At 39.3% G+C, this 12,467-nt stretch overlaps 1 protein-coding gene across 9 annotated transcripts in view; it reads left to right on the top strand.

Moving 5' to 3' along the window:
• The window catches only part of OSBPL8 (oxysterol binding protein like 8), an 84,966-nt gene that overhangs the window by 45,960 nt on the left and 26,539 nt on the right, over positions 1-12,467 (top strand). For 8 of the 9 annotated variants that reach the window (XM_039570281.1, XM_039570280.1, XM_019279844.3 and 5 more), the window contains 2 exons: positions 8,387-8,457; positions 11,768-11,848. In XM_039570281.1, coding sequence (XP_039426215.1) covers positions 8,387-8,457; positions 11,768-11,848 — 152 coding nt within the window. Of the gene's footprint in view, positions 1-2,396; positions 2,640-8,386; positions 8,458-11,767; positions 11,849-12,467 lie in introns of all 9 variants that reach the window. The other variant, XM_019279846.3, reaches the window with a different exon arrangement.

Here is a 12,467-nt window from a genome sequence, read left to right as displayed (position 1 = left end):
AAGAGAGAAGAAGAAAAAGGATTTATGGTGTTTTTTAGTCTTTGAGGGGTAGGGAGTGAGCAGATGAAGGAGGAAGCTTAAATTAGGTTTTTTCTTTTCCTCCTCTGTTGTGGTGGTGAGACAGAGTCATATTTTGGTAAAAGGCTCAGAGCCTGCCTCTCCTGGGTTGCTGTTGAGTTAAAGCAGAAGGTGCTTAGAATACCTGGATAACAGCTTCCTTGACTGGAGAGAGCCTCAGAGAGGGGAAACGTAACATTATCCATATTGAAATTCTTAATTTTATCTATCCAGAGAGTTCGCTTTCAGTTCTAAATGGAGAAAAGGGCATAGGAAGGAGAAAGAGGTATTTTAATCTGTTCCTGTTTACAGTTTGGCTACATGAGCAGTGTCAAGGGACCTGCGAGGGCATGAAGAGGAGTCAGGGAAAGGCCTTCAGGATGATGTTGTTTCCTGAAACCCCTGGAAGTGTAGGCACTTTTTTTTTTTAGTAATGTGAACATAAGGTGGCAGAGAAGACTCAGTTGTGAAACGAGCTGCTGGGCTGGCAGGCATGGTCAGGCATGGAGGCAGATGCAGACCAAGGGATGTGCAAGTGTCTGATGGAGGAGCCGCCCCTCCCATTAGTCTGTGTGACCCAGCCATTCCTGTACAAGACATGGAAACGGCCAGATACCAGTGTCAGCAGAGCTCTGGGCAGGGTCACAGCCCTGACTCTGAAAGAGGAGATAACAGCCCCATTCATTAACTGGGCAAGGTAGGTCTGTAATGAGAGGATACAGTTCCTTCTGTGTGTAAGGGGAGTTCTACTGCAGCTTTCTCTTGATTTTAGTTAGAATAAAAAAAAAGAAAATGCATATTCTGAATAGATTTGGACCAAGGTATTTGCTCTGTTTTGTAGTTAAGACAGGTTTGGAGAGGTGATATGGAGCTGTGTTTATTAAAACAAAACCAAAATCAAACAGAAAAAAAGGTAGTGTTCTCCCTCCTTTAATTTCCTCCTCACTGCCCCCCCATTCCACTCCTTTAGTTTTTTAGCTGCTCTTTCTGTTCCTTCTGGGACATTTGGACAAGGACTGCTTCAGCTGAAAGAAGTGTGAGACACAGGGCTGGGTAAATGGAGACAGGCCTGAATACATGATGCTCATCCAGTTTTTCCTACTCCCTGTGCTTAAGTGTTTTTCATGCAGCATATAATGGTTTCTATTGATGGCTATCCATGCCTCATATTTGTTTTTATCTGGTACATCTTTTTACCTTGTCATATACTGGGAAGTTAACTACACTTCTTTGTATAAGGGGATGGAGTAAATAATATTATTTGAGGATTAATCACATTCATGCTACTATTGATTTAATTTATGGCATGTGTTTCACTTTGTAAGAGAAGGAGACCTCTAGTATGGAGTCAGGTAGAACTCTAGTTCTTATTTTCAAGCCAGTTCTTGGTGTCCTGTTTTTTTAGCAGAGAAGGTTTCAAAACCTGTTTCATCAATCATAAGATGTGGGGAAAATGGGACCCACAGAGAAACACCAAATGGGAAGCAAGTTCCACATATGGAAGAGGGTGGCTGTGCATGCTAGTCATTGTGGCAAAGAGGCTGCTGATGTAACCAGCAGTGGATAAAGGAGGTTAGGGAGAGATTATTTGACTTTATTCTGGTAGCTGCCAGCAGGAGGAGTTTGGATCAGCGGATTTCTAGTCTTGAAGCACAATTTACTGGAATCTTTTTTATGTTTAAAATTTAAGTTGGTCCATTAAAGTGTTTTATTCCTTGAATAAAATATTTGGGGCATTAATAATAAAAAGCCTTTTTGTGGAGATTATTTAGGGCAGCTCTTCCAGGAGTCAGGCTGGTTTGTATATATAAATATGGGAGAGTTTTGAGAAGAAAAAGCAATTGCCTCACCTTTTAAATAAAAATAAGAAGTGAAGTTGTAGAGGCCATGGCAGTCAGTTGACAAAAGCTAGTTAGGTAAGTGCCTGAACAGGAAAGTTTGACTTGGCTGCATAATGCAAATGATTGGCTCCCTTTTCAGATTCCCGTAGTGTACCACAGTATCAAACAGGGAAGCCACATAGCTCATGAGTTGTCTGTTGTGCGATATAAATTTGGGACTTGAAAGACTAACAGGAACTTGATTTAAGGAGTCCTTAAAAGATAAGTACCATTTTTGTGTGCTTCAAAACTGAGAGGTAAAAAATGAGATGTGGTGTGTTTCCCAGAAAAAAAGAGCTGAAGCAAAGCCATTGCACTTTAAGCATCCTAAGGGCTTTGATGAGAGAAGTATAGTGTTGCTTGGCTTGCTGATTTGGCAGCCTCTGTCTCTTCACTGCATTTTTCATGTGCGCCCTTCGTTTGTTTCTTTTTTTTCCTCTTTTGTATCTTACTCATCAGAATGTGAGGTAAAAGGCTGCTACCGCAACACTCTTGTTCCAAGCAGCTTATGCTAGCCAGCTTTCCCAGAGAACATAATCCTTACACAAACACCTTAACTCATGAAGGAAGAAGGTCCAGTGCGACGTAGGTTTTCTTCATGCGCTGGGATTTCTTCTGTGTTTTCTCCACGAGCTGATGGCCGAAGGCTTATCCGGAATGCTTCATTTGGCGGATATAACGAGCTCTCTCCTGCTTTACCAGGTTTGTTTCAGTCTTGCATTCCTTAAAATGAACAGAAGCAAATAAAATTTTCACCTCAAAGTTTTAAGCTTGAATGAAAATAATGTACTGAGATGTTGGTAGAAATCGGAAAGAGTACTGCTTGTATGCATTTAGATAACAGCTCTTTGTAGTGGCAAGATTTGCAGACAGGCAAACGAGTAAGTTAGCTTTTACACTGCCACAAATCTCACTTTAAAATGCATTGGTGGATTTGAGACTGACTGGAATGTTTGATTTGGTTGTTTGGGCTTTTAGGACTGAGGTTCTGTGATGTGGTTTATAAATGCCTTCCTTTCTTGTACTTTCCACTGCCCCCCCTCCTTCACCACACACACACATAATGGATCTGCTTTAAAATTGTAAGGTACAGCAGAAGGTTTTCATTTAGCTGTAACTACTGGAAAATCTGCAGGCTGGTCATCAAGGGTTTGACATAAAATGACAAGACAGAAAATGAGGGCTAAAACATAGCCTTGCTAAACTCTGTAGTGCAAGATTTGGGTTTCAATCTCCTTTTGCTCAGATACGTTGTTTCCTGAAAATCAGTACTGGAATATTGAAATGGATTAGTAGAGTTTCATTGTTCCTAATGTGCTCTTCTGATGCAGGTACCTGAATTTCAGCAGTTTATTTCAGAAAGCCTTAGTGCTTGAAAATGTGTTACAAGGTCACCCATTCCTGAAAGGGGACATAGTACAAATTGTGCATTCTTTCCAGGATTGCTCTGGGTATGTGATTGGTCTTGTGTGTGTGCACAGATGCACTTTATTGTGTAGTCGTACCCCACACCACAGGGCCAGGATGCTGCAGGGGGAAGGAAAGGGGGGAATAAAATAGTTTTCACTTTCTATTGCATGTCTCCTGGAGCATGGCTCACTGCATTTGTAAGCCCTGGTTCTGAACCCCTGGAGCAGAGTTGGGTGCAGAGCATGGGGGAAGTTGCAGACTGGCGATTAGGGGGTCTCTGCAGACACCGTGTCTTAGTAAACTTGTTTTATCCTGGAATGTTTCCTTTTACTCTGCTCAGGAAATGATTAGCCTTCTACCAAGAATCTAACGCTGAGTTTTATTCAAGCTGCTTACAGAATAAAAGATCTCAAAGCTTGAAAGCATGGGGTTGGCAACTAGACAGATGCTTCCTACCTTTAAAATAAATGTGTAGTCTGGTAATTAGAGAAAACAAAAGGGTTTCATTTTGTATTTGCTTCCTTTTTGTATAGAATTGTGCAATTAAAGCTGATCACTGTTCATAAGCAGACAATAAATGACTACTTAAAATGCAGAATAAATGGAAAGAGGTTTTTAATGAAAAAATTCAAGTGTGTACATAGAATTAAAAAATGCTTTCTCTTTTGAAGTCTTCCATTATATCTGAAGAATTTAAACATTCCTAACATGCTTAATAAACATTCTTTATATACTCTTTCAGATTGGCTTAAGTAAAGAGTAATTGTCTAAAAGATACTCATATGTAGTTACAGTGATGACAGTCTTTGGTTAGGTTTTTTTATTTTATATGGTGCTTGCAAAAGAAAACACGACTGTGAGAAAACACATAAAAGGAGTTGCTTACTTTTCTGATTACTTCACTTTTAAAGTCCATGGAGGAATCTGAATTAGTTAATATGAAATTGTAGTCTTAAATCTGGTTGTCAAGAAGCTTTTGAAAGCCAGTCAGTTAAAAAGACTACTGTTCCCTGTGTTCAATTCTTTTAAAAGATTTTTTTCCCAATGTGTTTATTATATAGCACCAGTATTGACAACTCCCACTAAGTACAGCTCATACTTCTTCCAGAAACATTTTCCAGCTCAATTATTTGTTCCTCAAAACTGCACATGCACACCAGTAATCAAATCAGGCTGTTCCTTTCTTTTCACTTGGAAGTCAGTAATATTGTTGCTTGGATTGCTGTTTGTGATCTTTTCCTGCATTGCATTGCTTTTTTGCTGGTTTTTTCTGTATGTTTCAAAAAGAGCCTCCAGTGGATAGTAATTATTTCTTTTATGGATAAAATAGATCTGACATTAAAATGTAACCATGTTTATTTTCTGATGTATTTTTCTCATGTATCGTAATTGCAAATGGCATTTATTGAGAGGCACAAAGCCAGTATTTGAGATGAAAGAGTTATGTGGTAGGTTTTGGTTTTTCCCTTCCTTCAAAATTGATTGAAGGGACAGATTGTGGGTGCAACTTTAAAAAATACATGTTATGCTTGAAAATTGAAATCTATTACCTTGACAGTTTTGTTTGAAACTGCCACAGTCTTTATCCTAAATAGTCTCTAATCTTGGAGTGTACATAGCCTTGTTTTTTGTCAACAGTGTTTTGAAGAGGTTTTTGTTTGGTTTTTTTTTTTGGATTGTCTACATAATCTGTCTCAATCTCTAAAGCAGCACTGTTTGACTTTGTTTCATCGGCCTCTTGTGTACAGTGGTTCTAGTTCCTCTGTCAGGCTCTTATATCTGTCTGAAAGCTCCTAATGAGTTTAATGTAGATTTTCACCTGCAAGTTTTGGAAGAACATGCTGAGGGAGTGCTCACAGTAGGAGCGCACTAATGGACAGTTTCCCGTGGCTTCTAAGGTCATACCATGAACTGTGGCTGACTGCACTGGCATTGGGATCACCTTTCAGAGCCCATGGGACCTGTGCTGTTAAGATAAGGAAGGTCACACTGGGAGAAAGTCTGTTAAGATGTGGTGTTGCTTTGAACACAATTGCTGATGCTCAAAACTGCTTTAGAGAGTACAGCAGTGGCACTGCTAACGTTAAAGGTTGCTTTCAGGATTGCAGGTAGAAAATGATACATAAATTCAAAGGATGCAATAGAGAGGAAATTACAGAAAGGGACTGTTCAACACCTGAATTCCCACATTGTAAAATGTGAGCTCAGGTTATTTCGTTAAAGAGCTGCTAATTGAGTTACAAGATGGGAAAGAACAAGTAAGCTAAAATATTAAGTCCCAAACCACTGCTGATAAACACTGAAAAACTAGAAACACTTTCTTTATATTACCCCCTGCTTCTATCCTTTTGTGCCCTGGCAATCTCTGCTCCAGACAGCTGTCTGTATTGTGAGCTTATCCCTCTACAGAGAGGGAGGTTACAAGTAGGATGGTGGGGGATTCAAAGCTGAAAAACTGCGTTTCCTCACAGACCGAGATGGGGCAGTGCAAGGTGTTCCAGCAGGTGCAGCACCCTGACTTGGCTTTGGTGATGAAGCCCTGAGAGAGCCCTTTTCTGTGCACGTGGGGGAGGGAGGGAGCAGTTGGTGTGGTGGTATGCTCATGAATCACCTGGCACACACACCTCTCCAGCTCGAGACACTGAAAGCAAGGAGATGAAATTCATGGAAATGCCACTGAACTTTGGTCTTCATGTCCAGTTCTCTGTGACAGAATAGTTCTTTCTGGTCATTTCGTCTTGGTGATACTGATGCAAAGCTTGTTTGTGAAAATAAAAAATGTATGTCTGTTAGATTAAGGGCATGTAAAGTTCTTAAAATTGTTGTGCTTTAGAAAGCAAGCTTTGAATAATAGCTTCTTTCTGTAAGAACAATCCTGACTTAGCACTTCCTTGCTGATTTCCCTCACTAAGCCTTCTGTATGTGCCATTAAATAAATAAAAATGGCAAAGTCGTTAGAAAATGCCTGCATTGCATTTTCAATGGGACTTGATGCCTTTTGAGGAATTTCTTTGGGTGCTGGATGAGGTCTGTTATGGTCCTGGGGTGTGTTTGACTGCCTAAGGCTGGCCTTGAATCCAGTGACTTCTCAGTGAGCTAAGGCAAGTGTAGCCTCTGAGGCTTTAAACAGCCTTTGTTTTGTTTCATGCCTGATAACTAATGCTATAGCATATGTGCTTTTGCATTTGGTATTATCCAGGAAATGTGGCTTCTGGTGTCTGGATTTTTTATGGATTCCTTAGTACTACACATCTGCCTGTTAAGGTACTTCTTCCCTGTTGTTAAATGGTCTTCTGTGTTACAGGTTTTCATTAGCTGAACAAACCTGTTGCAGGTGTGTGTTGGAAGAATTTCAAAATTGAGGATTTAGTGAACTGTGCCCAGGTGGGGCTTCTATGAAGATGTGTAAAAGTTGTTTGTAAAGGCATGTAGGACTTCCTTTTATTTATGTGAACATAGAATGAGATATTGTACTGCAGTATATAATTTTTTAAAATCTGATCTTGAAAAATAATATCTGCACAAAAATAATAAATACAAAGGGAGAAAAAAACCGGAAAAAACTGATTACCAGACCAAAACCAAGAGGAATCTCAAGATTTCTCGTGTAACCTGGAGATCAACCTAATGCCTCTTTAACTCCATGCATCTTCCCAAGATGTGTAATTGTGACAAATGAATCAGTTCTGTCTTAGAGTTTCTATGTATCATAAGTTGTGGAAGGGGGAAGATAATAATTAGAAAAAAAAAAAATTCCTACAATGGACAATCTACCCAACAGCACTGCTACCGAAAGTTAGAAATTCTTCCAAAGCTCATAGTTTCCCCGCACATACACACATTCTCCTGAAGAATGTGAAATCAAGGAGTTGCCCTGGTAAGTATTCTCATTTTGGGGATCAGAATACCGACTTGTGTTCCAAAGTCGGGACCATGCCCGGAGGGACGCTCTGAAGCTCTGGTGGTGTCGGTGGGTGCAGCGTGCCCGGCTGGTGCCGTGTCCGGGGCCGTGGCCGTGGGTGCCGGGTGTCCTTGCTGGTGCAATGCCCTCTCGTGGGCACAGCTCTCAGACACCCCCAGCTTCTGAGATCAGGCTTCTCAGCTGCCTGGGCTGTTCGGATATCCATGTATGACTGCATGGTTTAATCTGCCTTCTCTCTGAAGGGCGAGTAAACGATGGCATGCTGACTTACACAGATAAATGCATTGTGCAATTTTTTTTATTCCTGTTTATAAAAGCTGTATGCTGCCACCACCCTATTCAAATAAAATGGATCAGCGAGTGAGATGTTGTGTCTTGTAAGCAGAGTAGGCGATTTTTTGCGAGAGGGTGCCAGGTTTTCAGTCTATGTTCTGTGGCACATAGCAGCTGTGTGGCAGCACCCATACCAGTTGTGTCCCTGTTTTCCATTGTCACACATACACAGACTTACTTTGCTTTACTGGGGAGGTGTGGGGTTTGTCACAGAAGAAAAACATGGGATTTTGATAACTGTTTTAATATAAAGCCTTGTAGTTATGCTTCTTCAGTGTCAAGTTGGAAGTATAAATTCAAGGCTAATGTAAGGAACTTTTTCCATTTTCTTGCAAAAAAATTCTGACTGGTGATTTTTCATCAGATTTGCTTTCATGTAGCTGGTATTTAACAATTACCTAGCTACAGAAATGAACAAATAAAAAAAGGCTTTATTTAGTACTCTTCTCTGTGCCTGCATGTATGCAGGTAGGGGAGAATGAGAAAATAAAAGGACAAAAGTTGGCACATTGTATTTACAATTCATCAGGTGATTGGATCAGGTGTGGCATTTTCCAAATACAGTGGACTGTTCTTGCCTCTTAGTGGGTATTAAATTAGTGTATATTGTAGTAGCTAGTGTTTTCAACTGATGAGACAGATTGGTATGTATATGTTATTTGGAAATCCAATTTACTTGTACTTTTTAATGCTAAACACATAGGTAAGTTTATTTCAAAGGCTAGCTCATGTAGATTGTTAATGAATTTAAATTATTTGCATAATGCTGGTTTTTTTCTTTAAGGTTTTGACAAAGGGAAGGATGAAGCATCACAAAGTAAAGAGGATGTGGCATATTCTATGTCAAAAAGCAAGGTAAGGAAAACAACTTCTTAACCAGGCTTAAAAATGTTGGTGTATAAAGGAGTAAGCATTTTTAATTAAAGGCAAATGTATTTAACTTTTGTTGTAGATAATCTTGAAGATTACTCTTCAGATTCAGCAATAGATAAAGATTAAAGGGAATTTCTTAATATAGTTCCCAGGATGACATCACATGCAAATGTGTGGTTCAAAGTAGTGAAAATTAAATATGGAGTCTTCTTGCTGTTGTCTTGGAGTGGGATGTTCCCTTGCCATAGATTTTAAATTACCTTGCCATAGAGTTTGAAGGCTCTAATTTACCCAGCTGTATGGTTTTGTGTTTTCTGCTAGGATGTCCACTGTCTTTTTACAGAGGCAGATGTGGTAGCAAACACTTAAACAGATTGTCAGGGTGCAGCTGGTGTGGGTTGCTCTGGAAGGTGAGGACCAGATCTTGAGCACAGCTAGCTCCCAGGGGAAAGGGGGGAATTCCTGATTTTTTGCTGCTTTTGTGCACAGCTGTTCCCACAGTGCTCTGCCCTGGGCACAGGCAGCCACACCCCTTGGAGATACAGTTTGCACTCAAGTCTTGACACAAATTTTTCTGTGATATTTGCCATAGCAGAGCTGTAAAGAGAAACATTAGAAAGATATTGAAGGAAAACGAAGAGACGTAAAGATTATAGTAGCATTTCCCAGCTTACATGGTGTCATTGAAATTGCAGCGGGATAAGCAGTTTCGTTTCTGCAGCTGATGCTGCAGTTTTGTGGTGTGTAGCTAAGCGTTTCAAACTGCTGATGTCCTACACGTGACTTGGAATCACGAAACTTTGTATCTTTTTGCTTTAGTGCATCCTAGAGCCTCACTTGTCAGGGATATCAAGGAAGTGTACTTCACCATCCAGCTTTCTTCTGATCAAAATGTTGGTCCAGAAACCTCAAAATCAGTTTGACTTTGAAATCAAGTTAATATGATCTCTTCTGACTTGAATTTATTCCAGACTCTCAAGAATCATTTATCTTTGACTATCCAATTCCTTTTTCCTTTCCCTTATATTTATTTTTCTTGGTTCTTGTCTTTCCAGGATCTTAAGTCTTTGTGTTCTTTGCTATTACTTTTTTTGTGTCTTTCTTTTGAAAATGAGACCAAGATTCCTAATTCTGCTAATACATGCTTTTTTTCACCCATTTTTTTAAATTGCTGCATGTGGGCTCTGATTATACTAGTGGAAGTGAAATAGCAGCCCTTCTTCCTAAGAGAGAATGGAAAAGCAGTGATGGGACTTGCCTGGAATCTGGTACTGAATGTACTTTGCTGAGAGTTACAGCAGGTTCTCTTAAAGTGTTTTATTCTAAATTTTTTATCCCATTTGCTATGTGTAGATGTAACAGTGAGAAGGTTACTGGCTTAAAAATATGCACTGACCTGTCTCAAAACACTGAATAGGTGAATCTAGACCTTTACTCAGTGTCATATTACTGAGATTTAAAACTGAGACAATGAGAAAAGGAGTTTTTGTAGCCTGTGAAACTTCCTGGTTTGGGGCTTTTAAATGCGTGACCTTTAGATTGCCTTAGCTTTCTGTTAGTGAGCAACTAGAATATTTTTTAATGTTTTGCTTAAGTTGCTCCATGATAGCTTGCATAATGAATTCATTACCTCTTCTTATGTGACAGTGATAAGCATTTCTCCCCTCTTCTGTTGTTACATTTAAGGTACTGTATTTCCTTTAAATTCTAGAGAGAGGAATTTAATTTCAAGTTGTATGCTTATCTTAAGGCTAAATTTTGAGTGTCAATAACATACCTTTATTGCAAAATAAAGAGGTTTCCTTCAGTTTTCCAAGACAGATACAGAAGTTAAAGAAAATTTACTTATCATTAAACCTGTTTTGAGCTAAAATTACTTTTTGTCAGTTATTGCACATATCTTTTTTACAGTAGCTAAGTAGACTCCTGTAAAGTCTTAGTTCTGAATAAAAGATGTAAAATAGAATCCAGGTTAAATTGTTCAGTACAGCTTGTGAATCTTTGTGTTTTGTTTCCTTTGTTTGAGCAGCTTGTGAGTTAAGAGAGTGCTCAAGTGCACCGTTTTTACTATTGCAGTAAGTTTTCCTCAAAGCTTGCGTATTTTTGACTGTCATTTTACAGTATTCCAAAATACAAATTCAGTGAATAGACTTTGCACTGTAGTTTGAGATTTGAAATGTGGAACATTTTGAGGGTTAGTTTTAATAAAATGTCTTTGAATTTGAATTGAATACACAGTTTAGAATGTCACGCTGATTTTTTTTTTTTGACAATGCAGAAAGTTTGCATCCACCAGGCTTATGTTTCAGTGTACAAAGAAATACAACTCTTTGTAATTTATCTGAAGTTTGTATAGAGTGCATACCTTCTCAATGTTCTCTGACTTCCAATAGGAATGATATGAAAACTCTGTGATAAACTCCTCTTTTTCCTTTTTTTTTCCCCCCCTAAAGAGTGCTGTTCCTAAAGTGACTGATGTCTTGAGTTCCCTTTGAACTAGTAGGCAGCAAACCCTAGGAATAAACTTTGAACCTTACAAGACATGGGGGAGAGGTGGGGGGGGAAGATCATGTGGTGCTGAGGGAGCTCGTTGTCCTGCATGAACAGGACTTGGGTGTCACGAAAAACCTGGGTCTCGGTCCTGCCTGACACCACCGTGAGCTTCTTGAAGATGACTTGCAAAGTAATCAGAGCGTGGAATTAGGGAGCAAGGAGCAGAACGAGTGCCATTAGTGGGCATTTCTACTCTGATGTTTTATAGAGCACTGAATTCTAGACTGAAGAGGCTGTATTTTCCTTCATGAGTCACAGGGTAAGTGCCTCTGTAGCAGTCCGTTTGGAGAAGCTGTCAAGTTGTGCATGAAGACAGCTGATTCTGTATTCTGATTCATACATCCTGGGAATGACTCCTGTGTTAAAACACCTGTATCCTCCTAAAACATTCTCTCTCTGCTAAAATAATGCCTAGCTATTCAAGCATTCTCTGTCTAGTAACAGTCTACATGAGCTAAATACTTACTGTGTATAGGTCAACTGCTTCCAAAGGAATCTCAGACTTCTTTCCCATAAAACCCTTATGAAAAGAGGAATAGGTGGTGAACACCTCATGTTACAAGTTGTAGTTTGTTGGTTTGGGTTTTTTTAATGGGGAAGCAGTAGAGAAGTGAGAGGGAATGGGAACCTTAGAAACATAATTGCACTTCAAACACTTTCAAAAGTGCAAGCATCAGTAATATATTCTTGTATCTGTCATTGTCATTTATTTATTTATTATGTGTGTTGTGAATTTCAGTCTGAATCCAAGCTTTTCAATGGCTCTGAGAAGGACATCTCTCAATCTTCAAGCAAACTTACAAAAAAAGAATCTCTCAAGGTGAATTAATTTCCTAGTAACTCCTCGTGGACAATAGATGCATTTATGTAGTTTTATCTTATTCTCTAATGAGAAGACAAAAATGCCAAATGGAATATTTAAGTATTGTGAGAAGCTGTGCTGTTGAGTCTCTCCAAATTTTACTGTATTTTTACTTGAATAATGGCATTCTATAATGCAGTCTTTAAGATGGCACAATGTTGTAGAATAACGCAGATTATAGGTTAATTCAAGTTGGCAAGGATGTCAGGACACCTACATGCAATGAAATGACAAATGGAATTATCAATATTACAGTTTGACTGCATTTCTACTGTGTTGTAGCAAGACCAACTTCCCCGTGTTGTAGCAAGACCAACCTCCACTGCTTGACAGATACCATTTCAGGAGAAACGTAGAATTATTTGGCTTTAAATGAGGGAGATATGTTGCTGCAGATTTCTCCTGGGGAGGGAACATAACTGGTGGGTAAGGACCACAGATTGGATAATGTACCTATAAATTGGAACCTAGTCTAGTTTTGGTTTTGTAGTTTACACCAGGAAAGGAAGAGAGGAGGGGGCTGGTTTGGTTGGTTTTTTCTCCCCTTTGATTCTAACAGGAGGTTCAAAGTCCTCAG

This window comes from Corvus cornix, chromosome 1A (assembly GCF_000738735.6).
Source record: "Corvus cornix cornix isolate S_Up_H32 chromosome 1A, ASM73873v5, whole genome shotgun sequence".
In the NCBI taxonomy this organism is placed as follows: domain Eukaryota; kingdom Metazoa; phylum Chordata; class Aves; order Passeriformes; family Corvidae; genus Corvus; species Corvus cornix.
Note: the sequence above shows the minus strand (reverse complement) of the source record. Positions and strands in the feature narration are given on the sequence as shown.